The sequence below is a fragment of the Myotis davidii genome, unplaced genomic scaffold (assembly GCF_000327345.1).
Source record: "Myotis davidii unplaced genomic scaffold, ASM32734v1 scaffold514, whole genome shotgun sequence".
Taxonomy (NCBI): Eukaryota; Metazoa; Chordata; class Mammalia; order Chiroptera; family Vespertilionidae; genus Myotis; species Myotis davidii.
The window spans coordinates 1348027-1365834 of NW_006286236.1; the positions used below are offsets into that span (position 1 = coordinate 1348027).

The 17808-nt window shown below is 58.2% G+C and overlaps 1 protein-coding gene across 2 annotated transcripts in view; it reads left to right on the top strand.

Moving 5' to 3' along the window:
* Positions 1 to 17094, top strand: part of PVALB (parvalbumin) — a 19149-nt gene extending 2055 nt beyond the window's left edge. For both annotated transcript variants that reach the window (XM_006757430.2, XM_006757431.2), the window contains exons 2-5: positions 102 to 169; positions 1711 to 1843; positions 3339 to 3448; positions 16884 to 17094. In XM_006757430.2, the coding sequence (XP_006757493.2) occupies positions 109 to 169; positions 1711 to 1843; positions 3339 to 3448; positions 16884 to 16912 (333 nt within the window). In that variant the 5' untranslated portion in view covers positions 102 to 108 and the 3' untranslated portion in view covers positions 16913 to 17094. The remainder of the gene's footprint in view (positions 1 to 101; positions 170 to 1710; positions 1844 to 3338; positions 3449 to 16883) is intronic.
* The last annotated feature ends 714 nt before the right edge of the window (positions 17095 to 17808 follow it).

The window sequence follows — 17808 nt, forward strand, 5'->3', positions numbered from 1 at the left end:
CCGGCCCGCGGCGCGCAGCACTGCAGCGCCGATCATATGAGCAGAAATGATGAGAAAAGCACTTTTGAATCTTTTCGCACTTGCTCTGCCCGCTCAAACAGTTGCAGGATGTCGATGACAGACTTGCTCAGCGTTGAGGACATCAAGAAGGCCCTGGGGGCCTTTGCCGGTGAGCAGCGCGCCCCTGCCCCCTCCCCAGTCCTCTACCCTCACCCACCACCCCGGCCCCTGCCCCTCTCCATCCGTGCATCCCGTCGGGGGCGCCGGGGGGCGGAGGGTGGGGGAGCGTCGTCCGGGCGGGACTTGGGTCGGTGGGGGAGCCGTGCGCCCTACCCCGGCCACCGGAAACTTGGGGCTGCCAAAGGCTGGGTGGCCCTGCTGGGAGGGCTGGAGTCCCCACCAAGGTCGAAGACCGGGGTCCTTGGCCCGGGACTTCCCCTTTAGGCGCGCAGGAGGGGCTGCAGGCGGCGGGCATGCCTTCTCGCCCACCCCTTACCTCGCCCCCATGGTGAACAGGGCTCTTCCCGAGGGGCAGTGGGGAAGGGCTGGCCCCACTGCTGTCCAAACCCCCCGCCCCAGGGCTCAGAGCCCTTTCCAGGGGCCCAGAGTGAGGTGACCTTCCCGGAGCTGGCGCCCTGCTCTGCCCTGCCCTGCCCAGCCGGGCTGAGCATCCTCAGCGCTGCAACTTCAGCTCCCGGGGCTGCCCAGGGAGAGGGAAGCTTCTGAGCAGCCCAGGACTCCAGGCTGGCCGCCTCCCTCCCATCACCCGGATGGGGAAACTGAGGCTGGGAGAGGGTCAGAAACCAAGACCCAGTTCTAACCCCAAGGTCACCCAGCAGGCACCAATGGGGTTAGGACTGGGTCTTGATCCCCCACCCTAGTGTCAGCCCTGGGTGAAGGGAGAACAGGACTCCTAACAGCACCCCCCCCACACCCACACACACACACACACGTTACCCCCCTTCATACGGTGCCCCTTCCCAGGGGTTCTTCAAAAGGAGCTCTGGACATAGAACACTGAAGGGGGACCCCATTTCCTTTCCGCTCAGACCCCCCTCCCTGGGCAGGAAGAAGCTGGGGAAGCCACCCTCCAGGGCGCGGAGACAGCCCCCCACTTCTCCGGGAGCCGCCTTGCTCCCTCCAGATAGAAACTTAACTGGGAGTTCCCGGGGAGCCTTCCAACATCCCCCCAACTCCCACTAGAACGGATTTCTGCAGCAAAACCAGAATTTCTGGGTCCTCCCCTTCCTCCACCCAGGGTGTGACCTTGAGAGACATTTCTCCTCTCTGTGTGGGTTTTCTGGTAACACAATCTGTGGCCAAGAAAAAGCTTGCCTCTTCCCCCACCGGCCGGTTCCCCCGCCCCAAAATACACACACCAGGTCCCCATCCTGCAGTTCCTCTACTCAAGGCGTTCTGGACACCCTCTGCCTTTGGAGGGAGGCGGCCCCACCATCAGCGGAGGGAGGGTCCAGTGGTGGGTGGGGGAGGTCTGGGTGCAGGCTCCCCTCTCCCACCTCTGCCTCTGTGACCTTGGGCAAAGCGCCCTCTCCTGCCTGGCCTGCCCCCCACCCCCTCCCATGGAGGTGGATCCCCTTTCTTCCCCAGTAGGGCCACAGGGAGTCAGTGACAAATTCTGGGACACTCCCCTCCCCCCTTCCCTACTGCCCTTGCCCGTGGGCATTCTAACCCCTCTCTCCACCCCCGCAGCTGCCGACTCCTTCGACCACAGAAAGTTCTTCCAGATGGTGGGGCTGAAGAAGAAGAGCGCGGATGAAGTGAAGAAGGTGTTCCAGATCCTGGACAAGGACAAGAGTGGCTTCATCGAGGAGGACGAGCTGGGGTAAACTGAGGCCTGCGGGGCTGCGCAGTGGGGGCTGGGAGAGGGAGTGGGGGCTGGGACTCTTGCCCTCCCGTCTGCACCTTCACAGAAATAACCACGTCCAACCACTGCTGCTTCCGGAAGAACCATCTTCCCAGCGAAAAGTGCGACTAACTAGCCTAAATGATAGCTGCTTAATCCTGCTAATGGGCTGATGCTACTTAATAATTTAACACAATTCAGAGGCCGTTTTTCTCCGCCTAACACCATAGGCAAGACAGAGAGCGCCAGCCCGAGTGTTCCATCGATTTTCATTTGTCTAAAAGGCACCTCCGCTACCCACAGAGCCCAGGGCGGCCAGGGCAGTGCCTGGGTGAATCCGGGAGGCGGAACCAGCGTTGGGGTTCAGGAGACCAGGGAGCAAAGCGAAGGAGAAGGTCATGATGAGGAACGTGCATGATGGCACCAGCACAGGAACCTCCCACCACAGCCCCCCCGGCCCCCTGGCCCAGGTCCGCGACCCCACTGTGCCCCATGTCACTCTCTGGCATAGGCTGCCTTGATTTTGTCAGAAAGAGAAGCAGGGAGGGGAGAGAGGAGCCTTTCGAGTGAGGACTTCCTCACCCATCCAGTCTTCATCCCCACCAAACCATCCACAATGCTACCCTCTGTCTAGAGCAGCGGTTCTCAACCTGTGGTCGCCTAAGACCATCAGAAAACACATATATAATTACATATTGTTTTTGTGATGAATCACTATGCTTTAATTATGTTCAATTTGTAACAATGAAAATACATCCTGCCTATCAGAAATTTACATGACGATTCATAACAGTAGCAACATTACAGTTATGAAGTAGCAACGAAAATAATTTTATGGCTGGGGGCCACCACAACATGAGGAACCGTATTAAAGGGTCGCAGCATTAGGAAGGTTGAGAACCACTGCTCTAGAGCCTTCTTCTATCTCCCAGGCCCGATGTATGTGCACACGTGTGCACATAAACACACACACACACACACACTGGCTTCCAGCCGCCTCCCGGCATCACCTTCTCCAGACTCTTCCCTTCGTCCCAGGTGTGATGGATGCCTCCTCGACCACCTGTCTACTTCCCGCCCCCACAGCCATCACACCGGGCCGTCTCTCTCAGGGCCGTTGACCCCTCCTCATCTTTTCAGGCGGTTTCCCAGGGTTTCTCTGTGCCCGTTCCCAGCATGGCCCGGGCACAGAGAGGATACCTTTGTGTTGGTTGCACTGACTGAACGAATAGCCAAGGGCAGGTGCCCTGCCTACAGCGAGGTGGACCCGTCACTGAGGACAGCCTGTCCTTCCCACACACCCACCCAGGAGGGCACAGCACAGCCCGGCTGCCGGCCCCGCACAACCACACGCATGCCCGCTGCTGGCTGCCTGTCCCAGCTGCCCCTTCCCCTGCGCAGATGCCAGCCCACCATCCGCAGGGTTCCTGCAAGGTGACCTTGATCTGACTCCCTCCCCGGCGTTTCTTCCCAGATCCATCCTGAAGGGCTTCGCTGCAGATGCCAGAGACCTGTCTGCTACCGAAACCAAGACGCTGCTGGCCGCGGGCGACAAGGATGGGGATGGCAAGATCGGCATCGATGGTGAGTAGCCACGGCCTGGGGCCCGGCACATGGGGATCTTGGGATGTTTGGATGCTAAAAGCCCGGAGCTATGTCTGTCACAGGCAAGGAGAGGAGGAGTCACACAACTCCCAAGATCAGAAGGAGAAAGGCAGTCTGTTAGGGCTGAGGTCTGTCATGTAACCAGGCAAAGAAAAACTGGTGTATTTCTTCCAGATTGGAACAATCCTAAGGGAGCAGATTCTCCCCCCCACCACCACCACCACCTTGTGGGAAGGGCAGGCAGGAGCATGTGGGACTGTCCCTGAACTGGGCCTGCACCTTTCCCTGGGTTTTGGTCCAGGCTCTGTCCACACTGGCTGTGTGACCTTGGGAGTCTCTCTTCTTCTCTGGGCCTCCGTCTCCATCTGTAACCCGAGGAGATGAGGCCAGCTGATCCCCACCGACCCGCCGGCTCTCACGTTCTCAGATTCCAGGGATGGAAATTCCTTCTCCGCTATCCTCCTCCACATCTTGTCAGGTGTCCTGTAACTTCAAGTCTCAGGTCTGTCCACCCAAACAGACCATTCCGGCATTGTAGGCGAGCCAGGAAAAACGGCCGGCCGAGGACGGGCTGGGAGTGAGGAGACGGGGTACCTTGCTGTTCACGCTTTGCTTCCAGGGCAGGGGAGGGGCTGGCGGCCCAGCCTCTCACGTCCTTCTCCACTCAGACCTAACCCCCGTGCCCGGAGCACATCCCGCATCACATCCGCGTCACTCTCCTCCTTAGCGTCACAGCATCCTCGGACGTTGTCTTCGTTTTGGAGGTGGGCACGCTGTGCTGGAGGTGCCTTAGGCTATTCACGGAGCCAGGACATAGGGGTGGGCAGGGAATCAAACCAGCTCTGAAGAACTCTTTCCGACTCGCTGTGCAGCCCCTGCACCTATGACCGTCCTTCCTGCCGGTCTAGGTGAAAACTGTGTGTAGGAGCTTGGCCCCCGGCTGTCTGGGGTCAAATCCCAGTTCCGCCACTTCCCGGCTGCGTGCCTTTGGGCAATTCCAGTGACCACTCTGGGCCTCAGTTTTCCCTTCTCTAAACTGAGCCTGATGACTGTCCTCCTCCCCGAGGTTTGTCACGAGGGTTAGATGTCAATGTGCGAAGCGTTTAGAACGGTGCCTGGTGCAGAGCAAGTGCCTAGTGCGTTTGTTAACGGTCCTCACCCTTTAGCCTCAGTGTCAGCCTCTAGCCAGTACCTGACCCAAAGCGGGCACGTACTGCACATCTGCTGCCCGAGTCTGAAGGCCGCTCCCCACCCCATGCTCTGCTTCCTCTCTGCCCTTCACTGGCCATGACCTTGGCCACACTTAGGTTCCACTTGCACAGTTTTAGCCTAAGACCTGCTTGGGCTCGTTGTGAAATTAAGTGGCTATAGACAGGAATTGCTCTGGGAAAGATACAAGGATGCTGATCGTGGGTATAGTTTATGAAAGTTTTATGTCAGAAACGAGAATAGAGAACCTCTAGCAAGGTCAGACGCAGCGGCTGTCCAGCCTGGTGATGACAGCTGCCCTTTTTTGTGGCTGGGAAGGAGGCGGGGTCGGTTAAAGGAGGCGAGTGAAGGGTGCTGGAGGGAAATCGGTGACTCCAGTAAGTGGCCCATCTCCCCCACACCCCCATCCTCACCAAACCACTTATCAGATAGCTCCCCCCGAGCCTGGACTCCCGCCGTGACCCACCCCAGGCCTCCAGACCTGCTCCCATTTTTATTTGCAGCCAACGTGCCACGGCTCAGAGCCCTAGGCAGGGTCTTCATGGCTGGCTGCTCACCAGCAACCTAAATGAAGAAGAGAAACCAGGCCAGGTCCTGGCCTGCTTCCTTGACTCCCTCCCTCCTCCCCTCCCTCCGATCTTAAAGAGCTTACTAAACTCTTCCAACAAACGCTACCAGGGGCACCCCTGTGCCGGACGTGGGGGAGGTACAGTTGAATCAGGCCCAACGCCCAGAGGCACCATTCCCTGGCTGAGTGCCCCTGAGCAGCAGCTCAGAACCCTGAGCCCCAGTTTCCTCATCTCTAAACGGGATGCGATAATACAGACCCATCTGGGATTCTGTGAGGCGTCCATGACCCGATGTGTGGAGTGCTGAGTGCAGTACCCAGCACATAGTAAGTGCTCAGCAAACACCACCGAGATACCATTTCTATTCTATTCCCACGGTGCTCACAGCCCTGTGTATGTGCACGCAAACAAATGGGGATGCCAGGCAGAGGCCGGAGGTCCAGACCGGCTCTGTGGAGAGGGAGAGACATGGGCAGGTCTGGAGGCTGTGGGTAGGAACGCCCCAGGCTGGGAGGGTGGGGAGGAAGGCCCAGGCAAGGCGCTGGTCCCAGCAAAGCCACTAAGGGAGGGAGTCTAGGGCATGTTTAGAAAGAGGCAATATGATTGATTTGCCCAGCGTGGGATGTGCCCGGAGAAGTATTACCCGGGTGTGTAATGTGTGCCCAGCCCGAGCTGGGGTCTGTGCAAATGTCACCTCATTTGACCTTGAGGTGACAGAGGACACACGTGTAGACACAGAAAGACCAGCTCCAGTGCCCAAGGTGACAGTAGGCTCAAACCCAGGTCTGTCTGCCAGCACAGTGCCGCTCAGGCCACCTGGTGAAGGCCTGCGGGTCAGGGCAGAACACAGCAGGGGGGTGGGGGGAGGGCAAGAGAGGAAATAGGCCCTGAGAGCAGACCACCCCGACGGCCGCCCCCAAACACAGCCCTCCTTCCGGAGGTGCTGAGAGGTGGGCGTGCTGTTGCCCAGCCGGCAGCCAGACGGGGGCAGAGCCACAGCTGCCCCAGGAGGTTCTATTCCAGGCCCTCGGCTTGGCTTCCTGCTCATTCTAAAGGCTGGAGGATGCTTTCACCTCCTGGCGGGACTGGGGGCGTCGCAGAATCCCTCTGACCTTCACGTGCCTGTTTACTAAGCTCAGGAGTCAAGTCACTTGCCAATCACTGGGGTCCCTTCCAGCTCAGGGTGTCCCCGGGAATAAACTGCTCCAGGAGGCCCACCCCGGCTCCTCAGCTCGGCTGTGCCACCTTGAACAGTGACAACAATCACCTTCCCCGTCACGGAGCACTGACCGGGTGCCGGGCACAGTGCGAGCGTTTACTCATTGGAGCTTCCCAGCGGTCTTGGAGGTGGACACTGTTACTATCCCATCTATAGAGGGAGACACTGAGGCTCCCGGAGGCTGAGTTTGCCTAAATGTCTGTGCCTGGGCAATGACAAGGTCAAGATCTGAGTTCAGGTCTGTCTGGACGCCCAGCCCATGCCCGGGCTGCCTGCTTCATTCATTCACTCCAAGTTGAATGAGCTTCTCCCCTAAGGTGACAGTCAGTGACGCATTGCTTGCTTCTCTCTCCCCCACTGGCATATCAGACCCACGAGAGCAGACCTCAGTTTTGCTCCGTGTGCTAGAAAAGGGCGGGCACGCGGGAAGGTAGCTGAGTGAGTGAGTGAGTGAGTGAGCCTGTGTCCTGCTCTGGGCTGCAGTGAGGACGAGGTCTGTGTGGTGCTGAGACGCGCGTGGCCGGGGCTGGTGTGCAGCAGGTGTGGGGCTCCTCCACGCAGGGCTGCCTCCGTCTCCAGCGCCGTTTGCGCTTCTGAAGGTGAGGGGTGTTTACCGTGTTCTTCAGGTGCCAGGCGGAAGGGAGAGACCAGGAAGACCAAGGTCTGATCATCATCATCCTTGCATTCCCGTCCCTGCTCCACTCGTTGCAGGAACCTCGGACTTTTGTAGGCGTGGCCGACTGGTTCTGGGAGGCCCCCCAAGTGCAGCGCTGGGAAGGGGGCTTGAGGCAGAGGTGGACGCTGCCCCCAAACCCAGCAGCAGCTGCCCATTCTGGGCACAAACAGTAGGCGATACTGAGTGGCAGCTTCCTTCTCCAGCCCTTGTCCTGAGCAGAGTGAGCCCCGAGGCTGAGTTGCCCAGAGCGTGTTTCTCAACACAGGAGCTTCTGGTTCCTTAGGTCTGGGGGTTGGGGGTTGGGAGGGCACGAGTTTGCATTTCTACCAAGTCCCCGTGGTGCTGATAAGCCGGGGACCACACTTGGAGAACCGCTGCCTCACACTGCCCGAGAAAACAGGTGCCCTTACTCTTCCCGTTTTACAAACGAGGAAACTGAGGCACTGAGAGAAACATGCCCAGGGCCACTCAGCCACGGAGCCAGGATTGGGGCTCGCAGGCCCAGCTGGGGCCCGCTGCCACCCTGCCTGTCACCCGGGCCTTGTCCCCCACCCGTCTCTCCACACCCGGTGCCTGCACATGGACGGGACAGGGACAGTGGTTACAGCCGCGCGGCACTTCCTGTGCACTGGGCACTGCACACGGGCCTCCCCGCTTCCGGCTCCGGCAGTCCCCACGCCGGCTGCCCCAGACAAGGAAACTGAGGCTCCGGGAAGTGGGGCGACTTGCCCAGGATCACTTGGCTGTTCAGCATCAGGGCGGAGCTATTCAAACGTTGGCACTCTGACTCCAAATATCTCGCTCTTCCTCTCCATGCTGGAGACAAGGTGTGCACACCCCATACACACACACACACACACACACACACACACACAATCCTGAAACCCGATCCCGTCTCCTACGCTTCAGGCCAGCTTTCACTCAAGAGTCTGTGGGTTTGTTTTTTTGCTGCTGTTGCTAAAAAGTGTGGTCGTAATTATGTAATTATCGCCTTCCCATCCCAGCCTGCTTCATCCACGGGCCTCAAGGCATTCGTCTTTTCTGCTTCCTTCTGGCAAAATCTGTTCTCTTTTATCCTTAAGGAGACGCTCTAATGTGGGAGGTGGCGTGATGAGGAAGCCGGGGCTGAGCTACCTACAGTCAGGCAGGAACCACAACCCCCGTGGGGATGAACGTGCCCACCTCAAAGCGGTAGCTGTAATCAGTGAGGGGCCTGGAAATGACCCGTTTCTTCCTTCACGTGAGTGCTCGCTCTTGTGAGCCACCTGAGGACCCTTTGGAAGCAGAGGAATACAGTCCTCAGAGGACGTGAAATCGAGTCGAAGACGGGAGGGAAGTGAGAAGGATGGAAGGAGCCCCCCCCCAACCCCCGCCCCGGCCTGTAATTCCAGCCTCCGGCCCCTCTGGGATTGGGTTTCCACGCCAGCGGGATGGTGCCTCAGCGCCAGCCCGCAGTCCCCATGGCAAAGCCCCACGGTGTACAGCGCCTTATCCCATCTCAGGGGGTCCTCGTCCGGGAAGGTCTGTGATCTATACTGAGACACGTGGAAACTGAGGCCCGTGGACGCTGCATGCCCGTGTCACAGGGCAAATCCTTGGTCGAATGGCCGCGGGTCTTCTGACTCTGGCCCTGCCTCCCCGCTCCGTCGGGCTGAGCTGAGACACTGGAGTTATAAATGGTTCTGTGCTTAGCCAGATGCTGCTTTCATTCCCGCGGACCTCCCTCGGCCGGCCTCACGCGGCACCGGATCGCTTAGCCGAGGGAGCGAAGCTGCTCCTTACATAACCGCCCTCCTGTCGTCAGGAGCCGGAGTGAGGGCGGAGGCGAGACGGCCCTCGTGGGTGATCCCTCTCCACCTCCTGGCCGGTCGGCTCCAGCCTCTGGGAGGAGACGCACCCTGGCCTGAGCCAGCCTAAGTCAGACCCTTCCTGGCTACGTGCCTCTCAGCCTCAGTTTCCCTGTAAGTAAAATGGGGATAAGAGAGCAGACAAGGGCGACATGAGCTGACATGCAGGGGGGTGGCTGGGCCCCCAGAACTGTGGACGAAGGCTCCTTGCAGGCCGTGGGGTGTGACCCCGGGTGACCCTGCTGCCCGGTCTCCTGGGTTCGGAAAGCGATCCCTGTTTGCAATAGCGATTCGTAAGAAATCCAGCCCGGGAGCTATTTCGAGGCGAGGCGATAAACCAGGAGGTCGGTGCCTCCGTCCTGGTCATCACAACAGAGGGGAGGAAGGAGCCTTCCAGACGCTGACTCAATGTTCATCTCAGTTTCACCCGGGCTGTGGGCTATCAGCGTGTGCCGGGCTCACCTGTCAATGACTTCTAAATTTGTCCAATCCCGCAGTGCCCAGCACTGGGACAGACCTAATTAGGCTAATTTCAGTTTCCCCAGGGAAAGAACTGAGTTCTCTCATCCTCCGCCCCTGTCTGCTGCTCCCCTCCCCCACGGCCCCTCCCATCTCGTGATTGGAGGATGAAGAACCCAGTGAGTTGGCCCCAGGGGTCTGGGCTGAGGCCTCCATGCAAAGGGAGGGCTGCCCTTACATTCTGATGGGAGGAAACACTCCCTGACCCATAGGGTGATGTCACTGTGCTCTCTCTGTCTGCGCCAGGCCTCGCTGTCTGAGGCACTTCTCATCCATTGTCTCATGCAGCCCTCACCACAGCCCTACAAAGAGATCCTCTCAGCACCCCCATTTTACAGATGTGGAAACTGAGGGTCAGAGACTGGGTTTCCAAGGATGGGCACGCTGGAGGTGGGATCCTAACTCTGATGAGATAGATGGTGTCAGAAACTTCTCTGCTGCTTGCTCTTTAGGCTTCCCGCGCCCTCTGTCAGTTTACATCTTCCTGGTCGTCGTTTCGGGATTCATGTGCTTAATGCTGTGACAATTTCAAAGCTCCAACCTGTGTCACTTGTGCTGAGAGATCCCAGGGAGGTGGGATGACACATACAGAGCATGTTCTCTGTGCCAGGCTCTTTCTGGACTTGCTCAGCTGGTTTTCCCAATAGCCGTGCAAATAGGCATTGTCATACCCACTTTACAGATGAGAAAACTGAGGCTCGGCGAGGAAAGTAGTGATCTAAGGCCACGTAGCCAGGAAGTGATAGGACAGGATTCAGACCCACCTCCAGGGTTGCTGGAAGGTTGTCTGCAGGTGCCGGGCAGGGACAGAAATGGCGGGGACAGCAACAAGGCCGAGAAACAAAGATGATGACCGTTGGCAGAGTCCGTGCCAGGCACCAGCCAGGCACTCATAGGCTTGGTTCTGAGGGGGCTGGAGCTGTAGAAGCACCTTGATAACACGTGCAACCCAGTGCTGGGCGCTGGCCGGGGAGCAGGCCTGTGGCGAGGGCTTCACTGCTGGTTCCTCTGGCAACCCCAGGAGCACCATTCCACAGGCGGGGGGCAAAGGCACAGTGACGGGAAGTGTCTGGTCCAAGGTCATGGAAACAGGAAGTGGGGACTGGGAGTGACTCCTCGTTCCCCTGCTCCAAACGTGGGGGGTGGGTGGAAAGGTGTCGTCTGGACCCCTCAGTGCACAGATCAGAGAATCAAGACCTGGAAGGGGAGGGGCCTGTCCAGGGACATGAGTGGTGGCAGAGCCAGGCCGGACCTCCTTGCTCTGACGCTGCTCCCCATCCCAGGGTCACTGCCAAGTCGGTTGACCGAGACCCTCAGGGTCTTGCCATGTGTTTTGCTCTGAGGGACGTGCCCCGTGTAGAGGAGACCTTTTCTGACAGGAGCTGCCCTTAACTGGCTGCTTCCTGAGCTCTGCCCTGAGGGAGATGCAAACGGAGCAGAAGAGGTGACCCCGCCCTCCTTTTGCCTGCAAAGTGCCTTCACCTGTGCGGGGAGGACACAGAGATTGGTGCTCTCCACAGAGAGCCAGGGGGTCCCCATGCGATGTCCTGGCTGCTTTGGGGTGGATCCCAGGTGGGTGTGTGTTCAGGGTGTTTTCTCAGAGGCTCCTAAACACCCCAAGGGTCCAGAATAGCACCAATAGTCAGACTCCAAAACACCTGACCTCCCACCGCCGGAGAGCCCCGTGGCCGGGGTTCTGGGGCCCCCTCCTCTCGGACCGCGAGTGCCGTCAGGCGAAGGCCATGGAGGGGCCTTTACTGATGCGCAGCCAAGAGCCCGTCATTTCTAGGTGAGGGTCAGAGAGGCCAGTGCCGTCGGAAGCGGTCAGGACAGTCCCCCTCTTGGCCGTCTCTCCGTGAGCTGGTGTCGCGGACAGTGCAGCTCAGGGCCCACGGACAGGACACACTGGCTGGGCCCGTTTTCCAGGTTGAGTGGCAGGTCGGAGCCTGAGAGAGTTCATGCTCCCACCCCATCTGGGACGCTGGCTCCATTGGGTACGGCCTCCCACACTCATGTCGGGATGTTCCTGACATCACAGGCCAAGTCCTGCCTCTGCCTCTTCCCTCATGACCCAGACCCTTCGCCTCTTCAGACCTCCCTTGCCCATCTGCAAAATGGGGTCACCCACTCAGCTCCTGGGCTGGCGTGAGAATTACATGAAGTCAGTACTTGTTGACCCCTAAGGAGCCATCTCTCCATCCTTCCCTCCCTCCATCTCTCCCTTCTTCCCTTCCTCCATCCCTCCCTCCATCCCTCCTTCCATCTTGCCCTCCATCCCTCCCTCCATCTCTCTATCCTTCCTTTCCTCTCTCCCTCCATCCTTCTATCCCTCCATCCCTCCCTCTCTCCATCAGCCCATCCATTTGGCATCCATGTATCAGCGCCTGCCGTGCGCCACGTCTGTTCTATTGCTAGGAGGGTGCTGAACAAGAAGGGCTCCCTGGAGTCTGGAATTGACATTCTAGTAGGGGGAGACCAGTAAAAATAAGTAAGTACATAAATAAGATCATTCCAGAAAGTGCTAAGTACCAAGAGGTAAATAGAAAAGGGCTGATAGGACAGAATCACGGGGGCGGGGGCGGGGCGAGAGCATCTGGGGGGAGCAGGCCTGTGGCGAGGGCTTCACTGCTGGTTCCTCTGGCAACCCCAGGAGCACCATTCCACAGGCGGGGGGCAAAGGCACAGTGACGGGAAGTGTCTGGTCCAAGGTCATGGAAACAGGAAGTGGGGACTGGGAGTGACTCCTAGTTCCCCTGCTCCAAGCGGGGGATGGGTGGAAAGGTGTCGTCTGGAGCCGGCAGTGCTCGGATCAGAGAACCAAGACCTGGAAGGGGAGGGGCCTGTCCAGGGACATGAGTGGTGGCAGGGCCAGGCCGGACCTCCTTGCTCTGACGCTGCTCCCCATCCCAGGGTCACTGCCAAGTCGGGTGACCGAGACCCTCAGGGTCTTGCCATGTGTTTTGCTCTGAGGGACGCATGAGTGGTGGCAGAGCCAGGCCGGACCTCCTTGCTCTGACGCTGCTCCCCATCCCAGGGTCACTGCCAAGTCGGTTGACCGAGACCCTCAGGGTCTTGCCATGTGTTTTGCTCTGAGGGACGTGCCCCGTGTAGAGGAGACCTTTTCTGACAGGAGCTGCCCTTAACTGGCTGCTTCCTGAGCTCTGCCCTGAGGGAGATGCAAACGGAGCAGAAGAGGTGACCCCGCCCTCCTTTTGCCTGCAAAGTGCCTTCACCTGTGCGGGGAGGACACAGAGATTGGTGCTCTCCACAGAGAGCCAGGGGGTCCCCATGCGATGTCCTGGCTGCTTTGGGGTGGATCCCAGGTGGGTGTGTGTTCAGGGTGTTTTCTCAGAGGCTCCTAAACACCCCAAGGGTCCAGAATAGCACCCATAGTCAGACTCCAAAACACCTGACCTCCCACCGCCGGAGAGCCCCGTGGCCGGGGTTCTGGGGCCCCCTCCTCTCGGACCGCGAGTGCCGTCAGGCGAAGGCCATGGAGGGGCCTTTACTGATGCGCAGCCAAGAGCCCGTCATTTCTAGGTGAGGGTCAGAGAGGCCAGTGCCGTCGGAAGCGGTCAGGACAGTCCCCCTCTTGGCCGTCTCTCCGTGAGCTGGTGTCGCGGACAGTGCAGCTCAGGGCCCACGGACAGGACACACTGGCTGGGCCCGTTTTCCAGGTTGAGTGGCAGGTCGGAGCCTGAGAGAGTTCATGCTCCCACCCCATCTGGGACGCTGGCTCCATTGGGCACGGCCTCCCACACTCATGTCGGGATGTTCCTGACATCACAGGCCAAGTCCTGCCTCTGCCTCTTCCCTCATGACCCAGACCCTTCGCCTCTTCAGACCTCCCTTGCCCATCTGCAAAATGGGGTCACCCACTCACCTCCTGGGCTGGCGTGAGAATTACATGAAGTCAGTACTTGTTGACCCCTAAGGAGCCATCTCTCCATCCTTCCCTCCCTCCATCTCTCCCTTCTTCCCTTCCTCCATCCCTCCCTCCATCCCTCCTTCCATCTTGCCCTCCATCCCTCCCTCCATCTCTCTATCCTTCCTTTCCTCTCTCCCTCCATCTTTCTATCCCTCCATCCCTCCCTCTCTCCATCAGCCCATCCATTTGGCATCCATGTATCAGCACCTGCCGTGCGCCACGTCTGTTCTATTGCTAGGAGGGTGCTGAACAAGAAGGGCTCCCTGGAGTCTGGAATTGACATTCTAGTAGGGGGAGACCAGTAAAAATAAGTAAGTACATAAATAAGATCATTCCAGAAAGTGCTAAGTACCAAGAGGTAAATAGAAAAGGGCTGATAGGACAGAATCACGGGGGCGGGGGCGGGGCGAGAGCATCTGAGCGGCTCGTGTGTCACTCCAGGTCAGCGCCTCCGGGGTAAAGAAGGAAGCCCAAGAGCGCAGCCCGAATCAAGTTCATATGTGACCTCAGTCGAGCTACTTCACCCCCGGGCCTCAGTTTCCCCATCTGTAAAATGCAGACAAAAGCATCTCTCCATGGGACATGGTGAGAATGTCATAAGATAACACATACAAAATGCTCCCCATGTCGGCATTAAGTAAATAAGAATTTTAAAATTCTATACAAATGGACAATGTCAATCGAAGTACTAGCGATAAAAGACATCTCCAAAGAGCCTCCTGTAGGGTCACAGGCCCGTGGGGGGGTTGTCAGTGTTTGGTGTTTGGGTTCTGTCTCTGCCACGCGCTGTACTGTCCGGCCCACGGCCCTGGGGTGTCTCAGGACCGGCTGGAGGACCCTCCCACTCTCCCAACTGAGGCAATACTCAGGGCACCCTCCAGCCACCTGCCTTTCCCATCCTGTCTTCGGGGACAGCCTGGGACAGGAGGTGGGTCCACTTCCCAGGTCAGACCCCGGAAAGGGGAGGAGCCCAGGTCCTTCCTCCTGGCAGGGTCAGGGCCAGGTCATTTCCATGACGACAGCACCTGCTGGTCTGGTTGGCTTTTGTTTTCCCCCTTTTGATCTGGAAATTCCTCCAGCTTACAGAGAGCTGCAAACATAGGACAGTTCCGTGCCCTCACCCAGGCCCTCCGCGCCAGCCTTTGACGTAACCATGGATCAGGGTGAGAAGGAAGGAGTCACACGTGCTTGGTCCAGAGTCCGAGGGCAGGACAAACCTCGAGGGAGCCCCAGAGATTTCGTTCTGCCTCTCTGACACCACCTGCCATCCCGTTTTCCATTGTCTCTCACAAGGAATTGTCCCTGGCCCTCCCTCCAGTGACAATGACAAATGGGGGGTCCTTCGCCCAGAGAGTCCACTTCCTAGCTCGCAGGCCCCCCCTAGCTCTTCACCCCACCCATGCGTCCCCACTCAGGACACTGCACTTTCATGAGGCGACGGGGACTTACCTGGGGCCTCAGTCTCCGGCCGGCCGGGGACATGGCATCTCAGAGCCACATGGATGTGTAGGTGGGGGTGGCAAACTCCCGGTTCTCTTGTCTCCTGGAGAGAAAAGACACAGAGAAGAGACTCCCTGGGCCCCCTTATCTCTAATAATGAAAGCGTAATATGCTAATTAGACCGGAAGCCGAACGACCTTCCGGACGTCCTTCCTGACGAAGCCGGGGCTGCAAGGGCTGAGCCCCTTGCATGAATTTTGTGCATCGGACCTCTAGTGTCAATTACAGGTCTCAGCACCCCCTTTGACCACCACAGCAAGGGCCCCACACCTGCAAGGACGTGGAACACAGGGCAGAGGGGCTCAGGGAGGAGCCGAGGACCCCCTGAGCACCACCCGTCTCTCCTCACTCCTCCGAGGGGACGATGACGACGAGGCTAGAGACCAGGTCACACCGCCCATAAGCGACAGAGCCAGATTGCAGCCCAGGCCAGCTACTGGATTGTTCCCAAATGTACCCCGTGGTTTCCTCCGTCTGAGCCCCACCTACGATCCCCTCCACCTGCTTTTCCCCGTGGGATCCTGCATCTGCTTACAGGACTCTATCAAAGCCACCGTCCCTCTGAAGGTTTTGCTGCTGCAAAGATAGATGGCCCTCGTCCCCCTGTGGCGGTGAAGTCCCCGTGCCTCTCAGCCTTTCACAACCACACGTGGCCCCTCAGTGTCAGGCACAGAGCCAGGGGTGGGATGAGCAGTGAGCAAGACCCCAGGGGGCTCTGAAGCATCATGTTCCAGTCGGGGAGGCAGGCAACAAAGGAATGTGCAAGAAATACTCAGTCCTTTGAGAGTGTAAGTGCTGTGGATAGAATAAAAAGTGGTGCTAGCTAAGGGCATTGCTGCTTTCACCGGAGTGGCCAGAGAAGGCCCCTTGAGGAGAGGTGTGTGGGAGGAGACCAGGTGAGTGGGAGGGAGCCAGCCCTGAGGAGGTCCGGAGAGTGCACCAGGTGGGTGAGCAGCAGGTGCAAAGGTCCTGAGGTGACCACACCCTCAGTGGGTTTGAGACTCAGAGAAAGGCCAGCAGCTTGGAGCACTTTCTGCCAGACGTTGTCTTCCTCCCGACTAGACCAGAAGCTCCCGTGGGGCAGGGACCATATCTCCCCTGGGCCTCCCCTCACCTGCAAAGTCACTTCTCCTCTCTGGGCCTCAGTTTTTCCTTCTGTAAAATGGGGGTGCTCCTCCCCCCATCTCCTGAGGGCTTGTGATGTTAAGTGAGGCGCTGTGGGAGACCGGGCTCAGCTTATTCTGAGCACCTGTGCTCACTCCTCTGAGCTGCGCCCTGTCCCGCGCTCAGGGTCCCTCCTGAGGAAGAAGAGCACACAGAGGTTCTGGAATCTGGCTGCTCACCAGCATCACCTTCTAACAAGTACAATAACTTGCCCTTTCCCCCAGGCCTCCTCAGTCAGAAATTCCAAGGCCAGGGCCTCGGAGTCTGGACCTTGATGGGCAGGTGGGGACCAACTAGATGAGTGGCCAAGAAAGGGCTGCGTCGAGGGCACACAGACCTGGGCCTGAAGCCTGGCTCTGCTTCTTCTGTGTCAAAATGGCTGGGCTCAGAGCCTGGGCTCCCTCATCTGTTGAATGGGAATAATGAGAAAATGCACATCACAGGACTAGTGTCGGAGTCGAATGAGATATTGTATATGAAGTGCTCAAAAGAGTGGCTGGCATGTGATAATCATTCAGAAAATCACCATTGCTATGATTATTGTCTTTATTCATAATTTGCCGGCTGCATGGCATCATGAAGCAACAGAGACAGTAGGCTCGCCATTTCCCACCTTCCTCCCTTCCTTCCTTCATTCCCACGCTCGTCATCCCATCATGCCGGGACTTCGGCAGCAGATGCGAGACCCAAGAAAGGCCTGTGCAGGGGGCCCAGCGGTCGGGCCGTGGCCGGTCTGTCCTGACGGCCCACCGCTGACTCACTCTTTGTCGTTTTCTTTTGCAGAATTCTCCACTCTGGTGGCTGAAAGTTAAGAGGCTCTGGCTGCCCCCCCTCTCTACCCCCGACCCCCAACCTCAGCCCCTCCCGCTGCCCTCCTCCGTTTCTGCTCAGTTTGTTTATGTTATTTTTTACTCCCCCTGTCCTCCTTCGGCCCTCAAGTGACACCATCCTTCTGGAAAATGCTGGAGAAACAATAAAGGCTGAACCAATGGGATTCTGCTGCGTGAAGGGCTCCTGGGCAGGGGTGGGGGGCGTGGTCCTCCTTGGCGTTCCAGGCACACCTCTGCAGGGCGGGCAGGCTTAGACAGAAAAGATGGGGTGAAAGAAATCTACTGAGCCCCTCCTCGGCCCTTATTACCGAGCACAGCACTCCACATGGGTTGCCCATTAACCCTTGAAACCACCCCATAGGGAGGTGGTGAAACTCCCATTTTACAGGTCCTTAGAGAGGAAGGGATGTGTCCAAGTCCATACAGCTAGCACTTGTGGACGGATGGATGGATGGATGGATGGATGGACGGACGGATGGATACCCATTAAAACTCTTTTTGTTACAAATGACAGAAACCCAACTCTGACTGACTTAAGCAAAAGAGGAAGAAAACGCAAAGACTTGATTGGCTGTGTGCCTAAATAGTCCAGGGGCAGGTCTGCAGGAGCAGCTGGATCCCGGCACTCACGTGACATCATCAGGATTAAGGCCTTCCTGCCCCATCTCCGGGCACGGCTTCCCTCTGTGCTGGATTCGCTGGTGATGGCAACATCCCCCAGCAGCTCCAGCAGAACCAGTAAAAACACAACAACAAGCTTCTCTTTTCCACTCACTCCGCCAGAGGTCCCATTAATGCCACTGCTGATGCTCACTGAGCACTTACTCGTGCTGAACCATGCCCATGGTTCTATCTGTACAACAACCCTACCGTTACCT